Genomic DNA, 22,374 nt, shown 5'->3' on the forward strand with positions numbered 1-22,374 from the left:
TAACACAAGATCTACTCGTCAAACTACAGAAGCTTACAATCTAAATGGGTCCACAATCTACTCAACAAGAACGTCGAAAGGTATCTAATCTAAAACAGACTACTAGGAATACCGATTTGGAACGCTGATGCGCTGCTGAAGATGATAGAAACGGGGATTCCAAAGAGATCTAATTTATAGAAAAAGATGTAAGCTAACAGATACAAAAAGAATTTCTGAGATAGGATCTACAGAACAAAAGATACGGGGTACAGAAGTAGGCTAATCAAAACAAACTGCAGCTCGAAAACAGAACAAGAAGGCTCACCGGAGAAGATGAAGTTCGCCGTAGTTGATGGGAGTAGGCGAAACAGAGGTTTCCGAAGGAAAAGCTGTGGTGTATGGTGTTCTAGGCGTTGATAGGGATCTAAAGGTGGTGATGGCTCGGGCTAATTTGGGGCGAGGTGGTAGGAATTGCTCGTCAGAGTTTGCGTGGAAACAGCGACGAAACTTGGAATTGGCGGCAAGATTGACTGCGGCTTCGAGCTAGGTTTCGAGGGATTGATCGGGGCTCTCCAGGGCGTCATGTTGGAGGTATTTATAGGACGCGGGGCGCTCGGGATAAGGCCGGTGGCAGGTGAGATTTGAATGGGATTGGTTTCGCTTAAAATCCGGACGAGATAGAGTCCAGGATGGTTTCAATCTTGCTGGGATAGATTCCTTGACGTGAGGGGAAAGATTTGGTGCGAAAATTTCGGAGAAAACGCGTTCGGGGAGTGGAATTCGCGATGGGCGGCCATGGACGCCGGCGAGCTCGAGCTCGGGCTCGGCTGTGGCAGGAGTGCGCGGGGCTTGGCGACCGGGCTGCGGGGGCGAGCGGCGGAGCCAGGGCGGGGCTTGGCGGCAGGAGTGGCCGGAGAGCAGCAGGGGCCGGGGCTTGGCCATGGCCATGGCGCTGTGCAGCCAGGAAGAAGCATCGTGAGGGGCTGTCTTCGTGAGGAGGAAGAAGAAAGAAGAAAAAGAAAAAAAAGAAAAGAAAAGGAAAAAGGAAGGGAGAGATCTGGACCGTTGGATGATAAATGGGTGGGTGAGATTAGAAGATACCCCTTGGGTTCACTTAAGTGGAAACGGGTTTTCCTAAATACGCGTCCACGCTGGGACAACGTACTCCGCGGAAAACAGAAAAGGAATTAAAAGAAATAGATTTTCTGGGTCTCTAAATCACCGGAAAATCAAATAAGACAAATAAAATAGCAAACGGCATCGGAAAAATTTCAGAAAATTCCTGAAATTCCAAATACCTGTTTGAAAGTTAGGAAAAATAGTTTCCTCACGGAATATAATTTATAAAAATGGTTTTAATGCATATGCAACTCAAATAAATTTTAACAAATGCATATAATTACTTTTAAGATCCAAATAACTCCAAATTAAATTGTAAGATCATCTCCAAACTCAAATATGGTCAAAATGATATGCATGTGACATTAAAAAGGTAATAACATCCAAATTAAAAAAACTGGGATGCTACAGTGTTGCTCCATGGTCCACCATGGACCAAAAGTCTCATCTCTACACTTTTATTGATCCCTACTCAAGCTCCTCTTCATTTTGAACATGACATGAGAGACTTAACTTGTTGACTCTTTTCATTAGCTCCTAATTGGCATGCCACGCCTTGTTGGCAAATTGGTCAATTCTTCAAACTTGTTGACTTGGTCATCGCCACGTAGGATTTTGACCCGACCCATATAAAAAATTTATTCTATTACAACAAAAATAATGTCAAATTTCAAGATAGAAATTCTTGTGCCCATTAAATTTTTGATTTACTGTGGAAATTTTGAAAAAACATACCTGCTCATTGCTGACAGCAATGAGTGGCCAAGTAGCTCTGACATGTACAACCACTCTGTCAGGATTTACAGAAAATCGTAAAATTGAGTTTGGTCAACATTACGTTGAGTATGCGCAAACAATCAAATATGCCCCGAAGGCCCCAAGTATAGATTTTTCTTACAGCAAAATACTTTTATGTTAAATTCAATCTCAGCGTGAAGTAAATTTCATGGGCAAGCTATCTCAAACGAGATGAATCAACATATGAACTGATGAAGCATAAACTAAGGGCAATGTAAGCTCTCGAATTAAATTAGTTGTCACATATTGAAAGCAAATTCAACAGTTGGGACTTCAATAGGAATATCACAACTTGAGCTCTATTTTCACATTCTGTTGTCCAGAAGCGTAGATGATCACGAGCCCCTTTTTTTACTCCATAGCCAGGGAACCAACGTTTGCATAAATAAAAATCATCCCATACTTGTCCAGACTTACAATGTCAAGAGCATCATCCCTCTACTTATTTCATTCGCTAAGATCAGTCGCGCTTGGGCTATGTTGCACTGCTCCCTGCACCGGTTCATCCTCGTCAGATTCTGACCATGCTCGTCTCTTCCGTTCTATCGCAGATTGAGGTACCTAAGCATGAAAGAGTAGATGAAGTTTGCACCAAAGCACCAAGCAGGAAGAGAAAAGAAAAAAAATGTTTCTTACAAGCATGAAAGGTGAAAGCTAAATCTATGAAGCAAACTAACTTCCAGTGCCAAGCAGGAACATGTATTAAAGCATTCAAATGGCAGTAGTGATTCTTGCTTGGATGTTTTGCAAAAAATTGAAGAAAAGCAAATTCTATGAATAGAGTTAACTTATTTATGGAACATAAAAAATCCTAACCATATCATCTTCAGCATCAGAATCTTCAAGACCAGCAGCCACCAGAAGGTGATCTGGGGCTTTCTCTAATTTGTCACCGCCAGTATCCCTGGTAATGTTTGCATAATCATCTTCTGGTTCGTTTCTGTATTCATCTTCTTCCTCTTCCCCGTATTGCATTTTAGTCTTCTGATCCTTCCTCCTCTTGCCACCCTTCCTCCTTCTCTTTTCACCCCCGCCATCTTCATCTTCATGCTTGGACCTATCTTTTCTCTTGCCAGGGGTATTGCTGGATGTTTTCCATTGTTCCTAATGAGAAAACAGTACATTCGTTAAAACGTGTTTTAATATCTGTATGGCTATCAGTTTTGACTCAAACTAAACAGATCCTTCAAACTCAAATCAACCAGAACTTGGCAGCAATGTAAACAGTTCTCAACAGAACTGGCCAGATTTTTTTTTTGAAGTTTCCAAATAGCATGAAGAAACGATATCCTTCCAAGGTGACCAAGATAACTTATTTTATGTTTGATATCCTTCCAAGGTGACCAAGTCAACAATATTAAATTTTGACCGACTTTATTAGAAAGCATAGCAACATTTAAGACACTAAATTAGTATCATTAGATCCTTTTTGAAATGTAGTTTCATAATATACCGATTGATGCCATATGTGTTGCTACTTTTTTCCAACAAAGTTGGTTAAATCTAAAAAAAGTTTAACTTAGGACAAAAACCTAAAAATACACTTATCTGTGAATGGAGGGAGTATGCTTTTCAGTGTCAACAGTCAAATACCAAATGGCATAAAGAAACTATGTATTCTGAAGGTCCGCATGACCAGGGGCCAAGATAGAATGCAAGCAGCATCCCACTTATCCCGCTTAATTGACTAGCTTGTTCATAAAAAATCCTCAAAATTTGACTCGAAGATATGAGGTCGACTTAGAAGCTATATATGTGGGATCTCAATTGCATCCCTAGTCCAAGACCAATTAGACAACGTCTCAAATGTGTATCCAGGTCAATCCTCGACAACAAGAAATGGCCCCTTGTCAGCAGTTTCTCTTTAGTTCTCACTGAAACACGCATAATAATATGTAAAATACCTTGACACGCTCAAAGTGCTGCTCCTGTTGCATTACTTGCTTTAACTCGTCCTCTTGCTTCCTTCTTTCTAACTGTTATCACTTATCAGCAGCAAATTAGATAAAAACATAAGATGCTTCCTAGAAATAAATGCAGCAAGAGCTAGACCTGGAATTTCCTCTGTTCTTCAGCCCTCCGGCGAGCCTCCTCAGCCAAAGCAATTTGCCGGGCAACTTCCAATTTTTGCCTGTTTTGCTGCTCAGCTTGTTCAGCTGCATCACGATGAACCTTTGCAGCATCAAGCAAATGTTTGCAATACTCAACATGCGTTTCAATTTTCCTCTCATCAAAACCATGAGAATGGTACGTTGATGCAACAGATAACAGACTGAACACTCTAATGGCATTCTGAAGCTCGGTGACTGTTGCACGAACCTAGGGATAGGAAGCACGCAACAAAAATGAATTGCAGGAACATCCATGGTTAGTAAAGCATACATATAAGAACGAAAGCTAATCTATCTGGAAAAGGTAATCGGTTTGGTGAAGGAAAAATATGTTCTGCAATGCTTTTATTTCCTACAGTAAACAAGGGTGATGGTGGGTACCCACCACCCACATCCAAGTCATTTGGGTAGGGTATGAATAAAAACATGATTACCCATTTCAAGCTGGGTATTTTTTTTTAGATAAAGAAGGATCACCTCCCAGTCTAACATTATAATAACACGCCAAAGGCCGAATGGATGGCAAAATATGCCACATGTTGGCTATCATCGGGTAATCCCACCACTAGCAGCAACCAAACATGGAAATATAGACCTCACACAACACAAGTAGCAATCAGGGCACCAGGAAAACACCTTCAGGAAAGTAGCAAACCCGTACGACAACATTGTCAGAACTAGCCAGAGAAGGCCAGAACAAAGTTCACCTGGAGTTCGCATTGCCACACCACACAAAGCATCGAGAATTGTAAGACAACACTGTCAACGAGATGCTGCGCGAGTGTTCACGTTGCTGGATAGCAATCAGGGCACCAGGACAACGCTTTCACGGAAGTAGCAAACCCATACGACAACATTGTCAGAACTAGCCAGTGAAGGCCAGAACAAAAAGGTTTTCACCTGCATTACACATTGGGGCACCAGGACAACGCCTTCAGGAATGTAGCAAACCAATACCACAACATTGTCAGAACTAGCCAGCGAAGGCCAGAACAAAGGTTTTCACCTAGAATTCACATCGGGGCACCAGGACAACGCCTTCAGGGAAGTAGCAAACCCATACGACAACGTTGTAAGAACTAGCTAGTGAAGGCCAGAACAAAGGTTTCCACCTAGAGTTCACAAAGGTAGTATTTGGAAGGTGGGATTGTTGGGATTGGATGATCCAAAATATTAGGAAGAATGGTCGACACAGGGTGTTTGGTTTGGTGGATGGGATGGTGCCACATTTTATTTGCTCGATTGTATGGGATACAGTGGCACAAGATTAATTAGCTAAATCATACCATTAACCATGACACCAACACTAAGGCTGTCTGGCATCGAGGTGGATCATGATAAAAACTTTTTCACAGTAGATTACAAAGTAACCATCTTTTGTCTGGCAGTGTTTGGTTCTGAGAACGAAGTGGAATGTAATGGAACGGTTCCACTTTTAAAGATGATTCCTGTGTTTGGTTGAAAGAATACATCAAAGTAGAATGGAACCAAATGGTTCCTCAGAGAGGAATATTCCCCCAAGATTCGGAACCAACCCGTTCCTTGGAAAACTAGGAATCATCTCGTTCCACCTCCTTCTCTCTCGTTCTTCTCACCAGCTGCCTTCTCTTTCATTCTCTCACCCGTCGCCATCTCTCTCTCCCATACTCATCCTTCCCCGATGGCGGCTGCCCCTGGTCCCATCATCCACATATCTCGTCGGTCCCCTGCCTCCTGAACCCCTTCTCGTCCAGATCCTGGTCCCGGCGACAGACGGCGGAGGGCGGCGACGTGGACAGCGGTGGAGCGACGTGAAGGCAAGAACAGGCCGGCGAGGAACCTGACGAGGAGAGGAGTCCGGTGATGGACCAGAACAGCAGGGGAGGCCAGCGACTTGGATCTACAGAGGAGAGCAGCAGGCTGGCGACTTGGATCTCACCTCCACCCCCAGTCCAAGGGCTGCCTCCTCAACAAGCAATGCCCACTCTCATGCTTCGTTTTCTCCGTCTAATCGATTATCGGTGATGGTTGCTGATATGTGTATGATTTGGCCGCTATTTATCCATTTGTGCAAGCCCATTCATCCATTGCATGCCCAGCTTGGTTTAAGCCAAGCTACGTTCAGAGCTTCAGAATTTGATAACCAACACTTGCCGTAGTTGGTTCAAATGGGCAAAAAGAATTTTTTTGATGATTATATGCATTGTATGTTTCAGATAACCAAGATGGTTATTTGAGATAAAATAAAGTTGTAAGGTGATCAATTACATGCGATATATGGACTCTAATTATATTTTATGCATGCATATAAATTGTGGATGCGGAATAATATATGCAAAACACAACAGATTTTTTTCTAGTGTTAAAATCATATAACTGAAATATTGCTCATACTCATCAGTGTCAGGGGTAACCTCACCGGCAGGGTGAGTGCATTTTTACCATCTCATTCCATCTTCCCATCCAAACACAAAATGAAACCATTCCATTCTATTCCATCTTCTCAACCAAACAAAATCCATAGTCGTTCCATTTCCTCAACCAAAGACCAAACTGAAACCTATAGAAATGGAATGGAACGGTTCCATTCCGTTCCACCCCACTCTGGAACCAAACACAGCCCTGTTTCGGTAACCAGCCTTTACTATTTTTCTATCCTACTTTTCACAGTAGATTACAAAAAGTTGGACAACAGTGTTCAGAAAACTGACCCTAAGTACGAATAATTACGACTTCTCAATGCTAATCTTCCAGTAATAATCACGTATGCTAATTATCACTAAACATTGCCAATGATTCTGCATCATATCAGACACCCAAACACAGGGATCGGGAATCGCTTCCAAAAGCTGGATTAAAAGGGAGTGTCGAGTTTGGGTGATACTTAAGTGTGTGCACCACGTTGTTTCAGTGTTATATATACCTAATGCAGGAAAATTTCAGTGATATATACCTTTAGTTTGTTCTTTCATTAATCAAAGAATCAGAGACCAACCAAAGAGTAACAGTACTTACCTCCTCAACTGTTCGTTTTGTCTTCTGTAGAGTAGAAGCTGAGAATTTTTGCATTGAAACTCCTACATTAAACCGTAATAAATAATTTGATGGAGCCAAATGTATAGCTCTCAGCAACGATTTCCGGCAGTCCTGCCATTGCTCAGCTTCATAATGTGTTCGGGAAAGGTATAGAAGTATAGTTGCGTCTGTGTTGTAGAAAAACTTCCTCAGGCAATTTTGGTACTGCAAGAACAAATTAGCAACTTCAACTCAGTTATTGAGAGAGACGGGGGGGGGGGGGGGGGGGGGGGGGGAGAGAGTGAGTACCATTTTAACTGCTTGTTGAAAAAGGCCTTGAGCAAAAAATATATGAGCCAAATTGATCCATACATCAGGCACCTGAACAAATATACTTCCTGATGCAGCTTCATGTACCTAAATCCATTTCAAATTGCTAATTTATCACATTTTTCATTTAGAGCAATGCATGTTTTTCTCTTGCTGACCTGTGTAAATAACTCCTTTGCAATATCCCATTGGGCTTTCTCAGCATGTAAGATTCCAATACCATTTGCAGCAAACATATTACCCGGGTTCTGCTTGAGTACCTGCATCAGATATTCAGAGCCCAACTGTAAGCAGAATCAGGCAATCAGCACTTAAAACTGAACTGACAATGCATTTTTCCACTTATCCAATTCTTTACAAGAGTATTAGAGAGCGAGAGAGCTATTCTTAGGTCAGTTCCTCAAGTCGCCATTTTTAGTCTTTAGGTAGGCTAAGTAATCCTTCATTAAACTTGAATATCCGGCACTTAAGGGGATGCAGCTTTATTTAACAAGCATCAGTGCATCACCCTTCCTTTCTTTTCAAATGTTCCCCAGTCAATCAGCAGCTTATTCATTTCTTATTCTCATTAAACATTTTATATGGATGGTGGGAACAATGGAGCAGATTCTTCATGTGTAGGTTGCAATACATATCATTTCTTTTCTTGATCCCCTGCTTGTGTTTCACATTGCACCTAAGCATCATGTCTATCATCAGCCCTCAAAAGAAGTACCACAACGGCATTCAAACTCTAAAGTACGCTATTCAAATTCCTAAGCCTTCATTTGATGAAGTAAATATCACAGGTGGTCTTTTGTCTAGATAACAATTACGTTTCAAACGACCACACAGAAAGTGTTCCATTCCAACCGGAGAGTTGGTTAGTCTTTTACAGAACACGATGGAGCTAGTCAATGACTGAATTCGACAAAAGGATTAAAAATGGACACAGTAGTTAAAACTAAACATTTGTTGGTTTCTAGCGGATATTTTACCCCAGGGATAAGGGAAAATGAATTAGGGTTACACTTGAACAAGAAAACTAACAGAAGGTAAAACTTTTGGAAATATTTAGGGAACTGTCTTCACTTTGCTTGTTGCTTAAACAAAGCGGGTCTACATTGGACCAATTTGGATGAAGCCAATCATCCTAACAAGCATAATCATCATGCTGACCGCATATATATTTGATGGTTAGAAGTATAACATAAAGTATGTGGTGACTGAAGCAAATGCGATATTTGATTATTGTACAGAGGGTAATACAACAATCGACCAACTTGTATGACACTGCTTCTAACTCCTTGTTAGGAACAAACGCCACTAAACAAACAAAAAATAAGCTTAACACCAGTAGAGGCTACAAACTAACATCAGGCCCGAGAATACTTGATACTCCCTCCATCCCAAAAAAAATGTTGTTTTAGGTTGTCTAATTTTTCCCAGATTAAATGTCGTCTTAGGGATAGTTAATTCTGCATGCGCACACTTTGCTTCGCTCGGTACTAGATGTGCAGGGGCTAGCGCATGCACTGGCACAAGCATGGGGCCCCACCGTTTGCATGGCTTACCGATTGGACAAACCAGGGCATGCAGCCAGCGCATGTGGCTTTCAGCCTTCCCGAGCTGCCCCATTGAATGCGTGTGTAAAGCTGCTAGCATCCACACAGTGCTTCATTGGTATTTGTGTTTGATCTAAAACGACAAGTAAATTGGGAAGGAATGCAATCTAGAGTAATAATCACAGCAGATGAACTTTGGTAATATGAACTACAAACTATGTTCCTAATAGCGCTAGCCAAAAATAGCCATCTTACCATCTAAGCTTCAAAGCAAATGGGTGGATATTAACAAACGGTAAAATACATGCCTACTCACACATTAGAAAAACAAATGACAGTTTATGCTGAACACCAGTTTGTACAGTTCATTTTTGTACTCCCTCCATCCCATATTAAGTGACTCAAATTTGTCTAAATATGGACATATCTATATACTAAAATATGTCTAGATACATGTAATAGAAATCACTTAATATGGGACGGAGGGAGTAGCAGATATGAAAGACTGAATCTGTTGCATGAATTAAACCTCAAATAACCTTTTGAATTTGAGATGGTATTTGGGCATAGTTAGTTATGAATTTGAGAGAATATCTCGGCATAGTTTACACTTGAAATTATACAGTAGGAAAAAGTAATCACATTCCTTCATAATTGGTACGCTGTATTAAATAATATTTCCTTGGCAAAGTGTAAAATAGCATACGTTCAAATATAGTTCCTTTGCTTTCTCACGATGTGTAGCCTCAAATTTTGGAGCCTTTTTCTCAGGGCGATTGGCAGCAAAGTAGTTCCAGTTCCCCTGTTAATAACACATATTTTTTTGTAAATGAGGACAGAAAAATGATACAATTGATAAGTTAAAGAAAAATGAAGCATCATTTACAGTAACTTGTTGGAAAATTACAAAGGAGACCAGGTATATATGGAATATGCAGCCTAACTCGTTGGAAAATTTGGTGGTACACTGCAGTTGTAAACTACATGGCCTGTCAAGAAATTACAAAGGAGTACTATAAATTCAATAAATTTCCTCCTGCCAGCAGGGAGCCACCAATTCAGAAAAGAGAAATACAAACCACATGGCCTGTCATGAAACGCTATATAAAGTCATCAGTAGCTGTAAATCAAGGTTCAGGAAAGCGCTGGGTAGTGACTGGCGCCCCGCGCATAGCTCGGCGGCTGCTGGGCGTTCTGTACGGACCAACCAGCAGGGAGGAAATAAGAGAGAAAGTAAGGCCCAGAAGGAAAAGGAAGAAAGGAAGTAAGGCCAGTCAATGCATTATGTCCCATTTGGCCCACAAACTGCTGCCTTATTAGCAAACATGATAATTAGGGCTAGGGTTTCCTCACTCAGTCACAGTTGCCAGTGCAGCATACAAGCAGCGCCAGCAGAGTCCAGCATCAGCTATGTCGGCGTGCTGACAACGTCCTGCTGCCGGCGATGACGACGACCTGCAAGCAACAGGGATGCTGCATCAATCTTGATGGATCTCTCCTCCCTCCTGCTGCCTCCCCTCGCTCCTCCTCTACTGCAGCCACCTCTCATTTCTGATGCCTCTCCTCGCTTACTGCCACTGGAGGATGTTTTCTTGCCTGCCGAGACATATTCTTACGAATATGATTAAGCCCGACCGTTGGCCGCCTATGGCAAAAGCAAAGTGTTCTGCCCGCGCGTAAGCACGCCTTTTATTTCCTTGTTTGTAAATGTAGTAGCAACATATAATTCATGATTAAGGGGATATTTTTTCAATTCCACCACATGTATGTCCAAGTTCAAGGTACTAGTTCTATTCAGGTAGAGTAGGAAGAAGTACCAGTAGTCCAGTACAATGACTGGTCCATATAGATGGCAGTCTGCTAGATGATTACTTATGGGCCAAAGAGACAAAAGGACATCCAGCAAGTAAAACTTAAAGTTGAACTCAGCTGAAATTCCAGCTGACACTGACCTTCAACAAATTAGCATTTGGACCTTAGCACCAAAGTTAGAACAAAACCCACAATCATTCTGCGCCCATATCTGGTGTCCAAAACTATGCTACACTTCTCACGGAGGATGTTACTAAAGCTGTACAGTGATAATTAAAGGGAAGCTTGTCACATATCATACAGAAATCTACTAGAGTGAAGTAGGCTCACATACCAACTGAAGTAAAGAGTATGGATCTTTTCCCTCAGTAGAATCTTTAGCATCACGGAAACGTTCCTTTGCAGTAAGCCATGTTTCATCACTTTGGAGTTCAAGACTTCCAAGCATAGACAGAGCATTTGGATACTTGCTATTTATCTTCAGAGCATCACCTATCTAGAACAAATTAAACATATTATTCTGAGCTAAGCAGAAGAAACTGAAGTATCAGTATCAGTATCAGTATCAGTATCAGTATCAGTATCAGTATCAGTATCAGTATCAGTATCAGTATCAGTATCAGTACGTACCAGCTCAATGCTCAGTTGAATATTGTTTTTTTCTTTTGCAATAGCCGCTAGCCTAAGGTAGGCATCAATGTAGTCCGCATACTGTCATAATAATTATTAAAAAACAGGGAATTATAACATAAATATGTGTACTAAATATACAAATGATCATCTAATCCTGCGATCCAGAATAATGCTATAGAGTCTATTTCATTAGTCTATTAGGAAGTAAATAATCAGTACAATTACTCAAAAGTAAAACCGTCAATACTTTATCATTTGGCATTCCCTAGGGAAGCTTTCCCGTGATACTTATGTATCAAATCATAAACGTCACTGCCTTAGGGTTTGTGCATGTGACAGTTATTCGGAGACACGTGTTATCTAGAACATAATCGTCCCAATACACAATTTGATCTCAATTCCGAAGTATTTTTTTTAATGAGGATGTGCATATTCTTTAAAACAGAACTATGCAAGACAGCTAGTTACTGTGAGCTCTCCTACACACCGTAAACATAAACTATAAATGTTCGCAAGGCCTTCGACTAGCTTTGAGACTGAGGAAATATGCAAATTCTAATTCCTGGAGGGAGGCCAAAGGACAGTATATATACACGTACGTGTCTGGTAAATAAGCAGGAAACCTCTTGTACAACGGAGAAAATACACGTCAAATACACGAAAAAAATGAAGGCACTGATACCATGTGAGGAAATATGCAACTTGTATTTGCTGGAGGCCAAGGGCTAGTATATACTCCGTCCTTTTCACAAAGGTTGGCGTATTTGGTCTCGTTAAGACATGGCTTTGACGAAGAATTACTTTATTAATGTGTGTTTTTAAGACATGTAATTTATGTGAATTTTTTCTTCAAAAGATCTTGATGAGAACTTTGGTTTCCTGTCATATAAATTACATATTAATAGAGTTATGATTAGTGAAAATCTTGTCTTAACGAAACCAAATACACCAACCTATGTGAAAAGGAGGGAGTATACACGTACAGGCGTGGTATATATGCAGGAAACCCCATATACAACAGGGAAAGTAAATAGCAAATACACAGAAAAGTATAAACAATTCTAACAGAGACTAACCATCATCTAGTTGATATCCTATGAACATCAAGGGCACATAGGCAGAAAAACATAGCATTACGAATGAATTGGAATTGCACGACAAACCCTACTAAAATACAAATGAACTATGAGCTTTCAGTCACTGTGACAGAACAATCTACTCCCTCCGATCCATGACAAGTGTCTCAGATTTAGTGCAAAGTCAGTACAAAGTGGTACTAAGTCTGAGACACTTACTATGGATCGGAGGGAGTAATATATAATTATTATATATACGATTGTAGTGGATGTAGTCATGGTAATGGTCTCTCAATTAATTTAACAAGACCATGGAAAAGTACAAATGAATCAAATGTAATAGACTATCAAGTTCAAAGAAATTACAAAAACAAAGTAAAACACAAAGGTAAGTGTCTGTATGCAGATGACTGAACATCAGAAAACAAGAGATGAAATTGTTTACAGATTGCAGCTGCATTAAACATCAGGAACACAAAATAGAAAAGGTGAAAAATTAATGGTTTTCAATGCCTGCTTTCATGTTCTTTTAAGTGCATACTTTCATCTTTGAGCGCATTTTTGTACTAACATAACTAAATGAGAGGAGAGCGGACTCTCAGGAAGGATACACTGTAGGGAACCATAACCGTACCTTGAAAATAATGAGACGGTAAAGGAGGCTGGCTTTCACAGTATCATGGAGCTCTTCCAATAATCTTGCATAGTTAAACAATGTGGTAACCTTGTCGCAAGGTAATTCAAGAGGCACGCGTTCTTCAAGTTCGTGAAAAAAGCTCTGATCCCTGTACTGCACACTCCAGCTTACCATAGAGCTACCTACACTCCAATCCATAATTGAAAGCCAAATACCATCTCCTAGTGCTTCCTTAAAACTCTGTTCAGCCAGCTGAGCATGCAGAAAAAAAAAGGCACCGTCAGGCATAAATGACAATGTAAAATGCAGTTATACGTACAATAGCAGTAAACGAACCTCAAACTCTGCCTTCTCAAAATAAAGAAGTCCAATTCCATTGAGCAACTCAACAGGTGTTTTCTCCCCTGCCTTCTTTAGGAGAGTCCGTGCCTGTGAAATGCTACATAAGATTAGGAAAAGTTCCACAATTTGTCTGCTTAACCCCCTAAATTTTCTGTTGGTCCACATAACCACTTCATGTTTCGGTACCGGTTCAATTACCAGTTGAACCTAGTTTTGCCGTATTCCACACGGGTGCCGTATTCTTAGACCCAAAGGATCTAACCAGGGCAAAGACACACACTTGCATGGTGGAAGTCCAAGCACTAAACACTCTTGTTCTTTCTCAGCTCCTTTGACCTCTTGATTCATCAGACGCAGTTTATAGTCTGACACATGCCAAGAGTTTTTCAAGGAACACAGTACAAAAGAAGAGACTTCAACACACCTAATAACTACCTCAATACCCCAACCGTTTATGCTAGGAATTTATAGCATGCAGTATATTTTGGAGATACTCAAATATCACAGCTATCTATATTATGTAATAACTCTTAAGCACACGCAGTGCCATGCCATGCAAAGTCTCCTCTCCCTCTGGCTGCATGCACACACTAGCTACTCACCTCATGCAAGAGACAATTAGAAATCACAACTAATTTATTTGTAATAAGATTAAACCCCAACACACATCACCTGGTTCTACCACTTTTTTAAGCACAAAATTGATACTGAGTTACTGGCATCATAAGATCACCACTCCTTTCTACGCTGTCTCCACCTGACAAACCCACAGGCTACGCCCTCAGGGGAAAGGAACGAGGGAGGAAAGAAGATGGCTCTGGTAGATCATCTGCGGCAAAACCAGCCTAAAGGGGGTGAAGTCGTCCGTTCTTAGGAGTTCAAGCGATCATGTTAGCCCAAATGGAGTTCAGGAAGCCAAGCAAACAAACCTGATACTTCTGGGGAGTAAATTAGATTTTGCCTTTTAAGAATGAAGTAGGTTATCAAAGCTAGATTGGCATGGCATAACATGTACGGCTTGTTTTTTGCATTATGTTGGTTGCTGCATCTAGCCTACAATCACCAGACCAGCAACAAAATTCATGGCTTGCCATGCTGCAGATATTCAAGGTTGCACAAATAACTTTATGTGCTAACCATGCCAAAATTTAATCCTAGAGAGTATGTCATGCAGTAAGATAGAACAACTAAACTTCTAGCAGAGTAAAGCCAGTCTTCAACTTCAGACAAGAATAGTAGTCAAGAAAGATAGAATTGAACGAAATACATATTCCATTTTGTTAGGATGTTAGCATGTGGCTGCTCTACTAATCATACATTTGTGTGGCCAAAGATTCTGAGCAAAATCAATCCTAATTCTGAAACATGCACACAAGTTTGATAGAAGAGAGAAAACAACATTTTTTTTAATTCAAATCTGACACTAGTCAACATAATAAAAATCTAGCTAGCTGCAGGAACATACTGTCTTTAAGTATTCCATAGCAGCAGCCCAATCAGATTCTACCAACAATTCGCCGAGTTCAACAAATGCCTGCACAATAAATTGATGAACAAGATGATATGCAAATTACAAACACTGGAACCACAAACTCAGATATATGACCATATAATAATCCAACAAAGGTTGAACAGGAAGATGTAGTAGCTTAAATAATAAAGATCCAAACTCCACAACAGTAAGAGGAGCACAATTTTCGATCAATTAACTTCAGTTAACCTTTCTTATGATGCTTCAAGGTATTTCAAACTAGACACATAACTGTAGACAATGACAAAAATATTGCCCGAGTGATGTCAGCAATGTAAAAAAAAAACTTCCTCTGCTTCGCTATGACTGTTTGCGGCTCACCAGCCGCACATATCAAGAAGACCAAAGACGATACATCTAAGAAGAAATCAAAGTGGATGGACCATGCATAATCCAATTAAAGGACATACTGATACTACAGCCACCTAACATCTCTAAAGCATCTAAGTAGGATAGGGACTGGGGAAATAACTACACTTTTGATTCTCTCGCGTGAGACAAAGCATACTGAGGCATGGACAGATATAACAAAAAAGCAGGAGTGACTTATCTAAAATTATCTAAATAATCAAATAGTTTAAACTTTCTGTTTTTGGATCTTGATACGAATGAAAGTACAGCCCTTTCGAGTCGAACGAATGTATACCAGTTTCTACAGTGAAGAAAATATGTGACTAAGTGATGCAGTATCCGCCACATCAATTAAACTAGCTAAAAAAGTTCCAGATAACCATAACTGTTGCCGTAATAAAGTTTGCAATATCTAATAATAATCAGGTGACAAGAAAATTACAGAAATTATTATTAGGACAAGTAGACTGCATCTTTTGTGAATCAAATTGAAACTGAAAGATACCCTTCTAGCCGACAAGCTACAGTAAAAGAGGGATGTTTACAAAATGTCACATTTCAGCTTGCCTTTAGCAGTCACTGACACGTGGGGTATGGGGCTGCCAATCAGTGACACAAAGCGTGCATTTTATCAAAATGCAGACTAATGTTGTGGCATTTTATCAATACTTCCATTCACATATGCATCCTAGATTAGCATTCACATTCCTTAACCATCGACATCACAATATTCAAAAGAGGACACGGGTTCAGTTACAGTGGTGTTTCTGTAACTGCAACAGTAACAGGCAACAATGATAATGACTACCTGGTGATCTTTTGGATCAATACGTGTAACTTTTTTGAATGTTTCGATGGCTTTATCATTCTCACCCAAATTTGCATAAATGTTCCCAATAGCCTAGCAGAGGCAGCATAAACAAATACATAGTTAAACAATATGTCTTGGTATAATGAATAGAAGCATTTGATTAGAAACATCTTACCTTTAAACTTTCACAATTTTCAGGGTGTACCTCCAGCACTTTCTCAAAGCTAGCTAAGGAACGTTTGAAGTCACCAAATTTTAATTGTATTTGACCAAGTCCTGGTTCAGATCACAGATGTGTCACAAAAAATCACCAGAGATGCTGATCAAAAGAATGCATATCGTGTATCTGAAATATAAATGACACATTGAGAACTATGAAATCATAATACTGTTATGTTTGACCGTCTGTGTGGGTGACCCAAGTGGCCCATGCATAACAATGAATATCTGTGTATAGCATCAAGATAGGGAATAAGCAAACCAGAAACATCCCCAAATTACCACATTGTACCAGAGCACGGGATGGAGGTGGAGGCGGCACTCGGCGCTGGCCGGTGGTGGAGCTCCAGGCACGTGGAGAAGGGGACGCGTCATAGGTGAGGGGCAGTGTTGGCAAACATGATGTGATAATACACAAAGTAAATAACGAGCACACAGTTGGAGTTGACGGCAGTAACATTTTGTGTTTTGAAACTCCAAGACCACTACCTTCGGCAACTCTAATAAATTTGGTGCTTGCTTGCCCTAATTTGCCTTCACTTTCATATTAGTTGTTTTGATCAATACAGCAAGTACTAATTAAGATTTCCTTTCAGGTTGATTCAACTTCTTTCTACAAGGCTTCGAAATAAAATGGAAGACAGAATTCAAAGAGAATGCTCGGTAACCTACACTGAAAAGAAGATAACAATAGGATTCTTAACTTATGTAATGATAGATGAATTCAGTACGACATCACTGTAAGATTTGACTGAAAAATGGTTTTTACTTGTCACCTACTTTTAGTTTACCACCTGCAATTGTAAATATCAAAGTTATCGACACTCAATGGCAGTATAATAGCACATGTGTTGCTGCAGCCATTGTCAAACTCTATATATTTCCATACACTTTTGCATATAGAGTTGTGCCCAATGTTTGTCCCCCTTTGAATAGATTCCCAGGCTCTGCCACTGATGCAACTCATATTTGAGCCCAATGGTTGCTCGTCAGCGCAGTAGGTGTGCTCAAGGTGAAATGTGTTTTGGGCAATTAATGGTTCTACCAAGAAAGGATTCTTTCAACTAACCGCCAAATTGTTGCATTCACAAATTGAAACAAGTAAGCGCTTTTGAAAAGCCACCGTGATCCCAAACAAAGCCCTAGTCTCCTCCTCTATGTTGTCTTGGAGACGCCCATGCCAGTGTGATGGGGTTAGTGTTTGTATTAATCTAGTTCAACTTGGTTGGTTGTTTACGCTGTTTTCTCATTAGCGTAAGCGTGAGATTCATGTTTAACTAATTGTATTTACAGTGGTTACAATTTACAACAAAACAAAGAATATGCTAGCTTGACGATGTTCTTGCTAGGGTTGACCAGCTGTGGTCTCAGGTGCTAGCTGCAGTTGTGTCAACCATTTGGCACCACCTAGGCAGCCAAGTTGCCAGTCACCGGCCAACCAACCAGCCAGTCAGCCACCAAGTAGCAACTTCTAAAACGCTGTGAGCAGTCCAGTGCAAAAACAGCAGTGCTGCACAGAATGGGCTGAGCTGAGGGCATGATGTATGACAAGCACAACAGCAAAGGCACAGCACACACAACACAAGTCATCGTGGAGTGTGGCCCAGACAAGCCCAAGAACAGCAGAGTCACCTTGCAAGGACCTGAGTGATTTATTTTTATACATTGCATGTGCGAACATTTAACTGGTATCTAGTTGAAATATGGAGATGCGCAAGTGCTGAAAAACTGCATGCCAGGACACCTAAAAAAACATAAGTAGTTGAGTACAGAAACTCACCAACAAATGGCAATACAAAATCTTGTGGTTTATTGATTTCTTTCACAGATGCTATATAATACCGTCCAGCAGTCTCAATGTCACCCTGAATTTAGTTAAATTATCAAAAAAGTTTAGGGTTGTAAACAAGACTCTCAACAAAGAAATCTAGAGTGTTGGTGCAGAGAACAAGTGAAATAACACCTGACAAATCCCATGAGTATATCTGAATGGGGGTACATCACCTTACTGTGGTATGATCTGGCTAAGTTATAGTAAGCTTGCGATTTCAGTAGTCCATGGTTGCTTGAAGAGAGAGCAGTCTCAGTCAGTTGCTCAACCACAAAATGTTGGCCAGTAAAGAAATAATGGTTGGCTAGGTGGTTGAGCGCCAATGTGCAATAAGGAAAAATTTCAAAAGCTCTTCTCATTTTATCCATCCCTCTGCGAATTACACCAGCTGTAGGCAAGAGTTCAATTCTTGAGAACTAATCAAAAAAAAAAGTGAGATGAAAATGTCTTGTCCGCACAGAGAAATTACCTTCATTTGTTTGCAAGTCCATGATTGCAAGTGCTACTAGCGCATCGACATTTTCAGGGTCCAACTATAATGGTAATTGAATCAAGGTATGAAATCAACTGTTCTACATGAAACAACAAACAAGAGACGGAGATAGGACTTGCCTGTAAAACTCGTTCGAAAGCTTGTCGAGCTCTGTCTAGCTGACCAATTTTGTATCGGCAAAAGGCTATACCGAGCCTAACAGCAGCAGGACAATCTGCATAGGCCCGCATGGCTCTCTAAAAGATGACGGAAGAAATTAATAGCATATCACAGAAAAATATCATCAGATAGTCACACAAAAATAATAAGTAATGATTAACTCCTACCTTATAGAGATCTAGTGAGTTCCTATAAAATTCCAGAGCTTTCTTGTGTTGCTGTTCCATATCACCCATCAGGAAATAAACAGAAGCCTGTGCTGACAGAATTTGCATTTTGAAGATTAGAACCACTGTAAGAACAATGCCAAAAGAAAATGATCATCACAGGTTGCTTTTTAGTTAGACCCTGGCGCGCACCAACTTGTTACAATATTTTCCTTCGGATGCTAAAGAATAAAGCATCGGACACAGTATAAGGACCAACTAGTTCTGGATAACTAGCAAGCATATGAAGAAACAAATTAACATTATCATCATTTTCTAAGATATAGAATGTTTCTTTAGTACAATATATATAATGGTTGCACTTCTTTTGCCTGAAATCATCGGTGTATAGTTTTACATCCAACAAATTTCAACCTAAATATTTAAAATATAAACCGATTGCACTTATTTTGGCTGAAATCATAGGTGTATGGTTTTACAGCCGACAAACTTCATCTTAATACTAAAAGCAAACAGCTGCCATTCAGAATTATACATTACTTATTTGGCAAGCATCGCAATAACCTGAAGAGAATTACCTGACCAAGAAGAGCTGGAAAATTATCCACATCCTCATCTAACACAATCTTGAATGAGTCAGAGGCCATTTGCATTTCTCCCTTGGCCACACAGAGTTGACCTAGAAAACAACACCAATAATCAATAAGTCAAAAACAATACTCCTCTAGTCAGACAGCAACATCACAAAGCACTTTGCTGATTACTAAGGTACCCCTCTAGTCTGGTACTCCTAGGTTCTAGAAGACAGTTGTATGATCTGGTCTAAGTCCAATAAAGTAGTACGAGGAACCAACACTTGTGTAATACATAGCAGGTGCAACAAATAAAACCAAGGTTGTAAATCCAAACTGCATGTCTGCAACACCGGAACTATACACTACCTCATAGGCATAATGATATTATATAAGTTAAATATACAATGTAAATCATGAGCTATTCAAGCTTATAATCCCTTGGTGAACTAACAGAAAAAACACTCATGTTTATTAGAAAGTAACTACGCCACAGTTCTATATTGTTTTGCGCGAATCTTTCATTATGAAAATGAGTTTTAATGATAGAACAGCTAGAATTCAAATAAATTAACATTGACTAAAAATAAATTGTAACAGTCACTTTACCTAAGATGATCATGATGAAGGGCTCCACAAACACAACCAAAGATGCAAGTGGGGTACAAAGAGGTAGACATAAAAGTCACTAAACTATAAACCACAACATATCTGAGAGATCTGAAATGGTCTAGAATAGTATAACCTTTTCCAATCCATGTAGAAGGTTCAGTTTCATCTATCCTTGATGCCCTATTGTAGTACTGAGTCGCATCTTTGAAATGTACTTCCCTCTGTGGTGCTCTCTCAGCTTTTCCTAAGAAAGTATGAAAAGCACCCAAAGCATTAAGGATGGCTATCCGCTCGTACTTCACATCCGCATAATACTCGTCAATTTCTGCAGGTTAGAGGGAACAGTTCAACAACAGTGGATTTCTATAGAAAATTTGAAGAAACAACAAGAAAACGAACTTAGGGTACAATCAAAGGTGGTAATGTTCAGATCACAAACCATACTAGCTGAGAATTAGATTAGAAAATAAATTTTGTAACCTGGGCCGGATCCTTCCTCTAGAATCTGTCGGAACTGTTCTATCTTTCCTTGCTTGAAGTATTCTCTCTGTATCAATAATAAGTGGATATTTCGTCAATATTTACATTGCAAAAGTTCAATTTCTCAAGAAAATCACCTACAATTTTACAAAAAGAAAGGCCAACTGCAAAGTGTAAGTTTCACCATAAGAGACCTTAGATTAAATGCAATTCGCAGGAATAAAAAGCACGAGCAATGATGCATACAACATATTTATTTGTCAACTGTGCTTCTCTAATTGTTGCCGTGGTTATTGCTTCGCTATTTTAGCTGCCTATGTAAGGGTGGAGATTTACAGAACGAAACTCTGGACGAGCTTCTTCTCTTCTTTCGAATTTTGAATTAAATTATTCGTCCAAATAAATCACGATGATATTCTATAACAGTATGTTTGGATGTTGATATTGGAGCATGGAATTCGGAATTGGAATTAGGTTTCCTCAATTCTGCTGTTTGGTTGCCCTTAGAATTCAAAGTTGGTATTTACAACTCATTAACGTGGTATTGGACTACAACTAAAACAACTCCCTGGCAATACCGAGCTCTTTCCCCTCCATATTGAGAGGAATTGGAGCCGACTGCAACCTAGGCCATTCTTAACACCGCATGAGCTGCTAATGCAACCCATCGCTGCCGTCCGGTACCATCACCGGAGGTTTGCCGCAGCCGGCCAGCACCACTGCCGGAGGTTCGCCGCCGACCGCTATCGAACACTGCCGGAAGTTCGCCACAGCCAGCTGGCACCACACCAGAGATTCGCCCGCCGACCACCCCGCTGGAGCTTCGATTGATGAGACTAAAACTTTAATCAGTTGATTCATACGTGCGTGTTGGAACAAATCAATCCACCATTGGATGCATGCAGCAGAGTACTAGTAGCTTTACTCGATTGATTCACGTGAGTGAATGGTAGAGATCCGCGGTGCGAGCAGATGGCCGGCCAGAGGGCAGCAGGTTGAGCAGCAAACGTGGTGAGAGGAAGAGAAGATGGGCCAATTCAGCGAATAGACACCCAAACAGAAATTGGAATTTGTTGAGTTCGGTGATTCCAAATAACAAATTCATCTGCAACCAAACACAAGAATTGACATTTGAGCCAATTTCAATACAGGGGCTGATTTGGTATTGAGCCCAATTCAATTCCAAGGCTTCCAATATGTACATCCAAACGAAGCCTAAGTAATGATCGGGTCCTAATTGCGGAAACATTGGTAGCATCACCCCTTAGCACAAACTGTTCGGCTTGCGAACCAGAGCTAAATCAAAAAGAATGTACCAGAAAGAGGTCGCATCTGCAGGGACGAGACCTAGCCCTCCAAATTCCTCTCTACACACCACCTAGACCTTAGTCAAATTGCAACCAAACCTTGATTTGCGGAGGGGGGTCAAGATTTCAGAGGTTGGAAGGAGTTTACCGCGATGATGAGCCAAAGGTGCAGCGGGGCTTGTTCGGCCTTGAGGATGTCGAGGATGTCAGAGGCGTCGTGGGGGAGGTGGTCCAGCGCCACACGCACTTCCTCCTCCGTCCCCTGCACAGGGATGTACACGCTCGCCATCCTCCAGTCGGCCCCTCTTCCCTTCGCCGTCGCCCAAGGCAAGGGGGAGGAAAACCCTAATTCTTATGCGCGACGGCAGCGGACAGCAGAGCAACCGTGCAGATGAAACATGGTGGAGCAGCGTAATTTCACGAGTCGACGAATCGATCTTGCGGAGCGCCGTACATCCCTTCC

The 22,374-nt window shown here is 40.6% G+C and overlaps 1 protein-coding gene across 3 annotated transcripts; it reads right to left on the reverse strand.

The window, feature by feature from the left end:
- Positions 1–2,093: 2,093 nt before the first annotated feature.
- LOC100836474 (protein CTR9 homolog) lies at positions 2,094–22,374 on the reverse strand. Of its 3 annotated transcripts, none has more exons than XM_010235893.3 (24): positions 22,063–22,374; positions 20,605–20,671; positions 20,258–20,449; positions 19,519–19,619; positions 18,941–19,027; positions 18,734–18,850; positions 18,591–18,654; positions 18,295–18,509; positions 18,071–18,155; positions 16,247–16,347; positions 16,069–16,161; positions 14,844–14,912; positions 13,373–13,465; positions 13,034–13,288; positions 11,321–11,401; positions 11,025–11,186; positions 9,585–9,680; positions 7,493–7,594; positions 7,314–7,421; positions 7,005–7,229; positions 3,952–4,218; positions 3,804–3,875; positions 2,716–3,003; positions 2,094–2,460 (listed from the first exon to the last, which is right to left on the reverse strand). In XM_010235893.3, exons 1-24 carry the CDS (start codon positions 22,198–22,200, stop codon positions 2,347–2,349), a joined length of 3,192 nt encoding a protein of 1,063 aa, XP_010234195.1. In that variant the 5' UTR covers positions 22,201–22,374; the 3' UTR covers positions 2,094–2,346. The 3 variants fall into 3 exon arrangements, with proteins under 3 accessions (XP_010234195.1, XP_003573209.1, XP_010234196.1); XM_003573161.4 differs by having other exon boundaries at positions 22,060–22,374; XM_010235894.3 differs by lacking the exons at positions 20,258–20,449; positions 20,605–20,671; positions 22,063–22,374 and having other exon boundaries at positions 18,941–19,032.

This window comes from Brachypodium distachyon, chromosome 3, assembly GCF_000005505.3.
Source record: "Brachypodium distachyon strain Bd21 chromosome 3, Brachypodium_distachyon_v3.0, whole genome shotgun sequence".
NCBI classification, from domain to species: domain Eukaryota; kingdom Viridiplantae; phylum Streptophyta; class Magnoliopsida; order Poales; family Poaceae; genus Brachypodium; species Brachypodium distachyon.

What these genes read in the sequence shown, in the direction of transcription:
- LOC100836474 (XM_003573161.4), bottom strand. Translation starts at nt 22,200, where the DNA reads ATGGCGAGCGTGTACATCCCTGTGCAGGGGACGGAGGAGGAAGTGCGT. An exon ending in TTCCAGCTCTTCTTGGTCAG is followed by an intron (nt 19,028 to 19,518) that starts GTAATTCTCTTC and finishes CTGTCAGCACAG; the next exon opens with GCTTCTGTTTATTTCCTGAT. An exon ending in TTCAACAAGCAGTTAAAATG is followed by an intron (nt 7,230 to 7,313) that starts GTACTCACTCTC and finishes TTGTTCTTGCAG; the next exon opens with TACCAAAATTGCCTGAGGAA.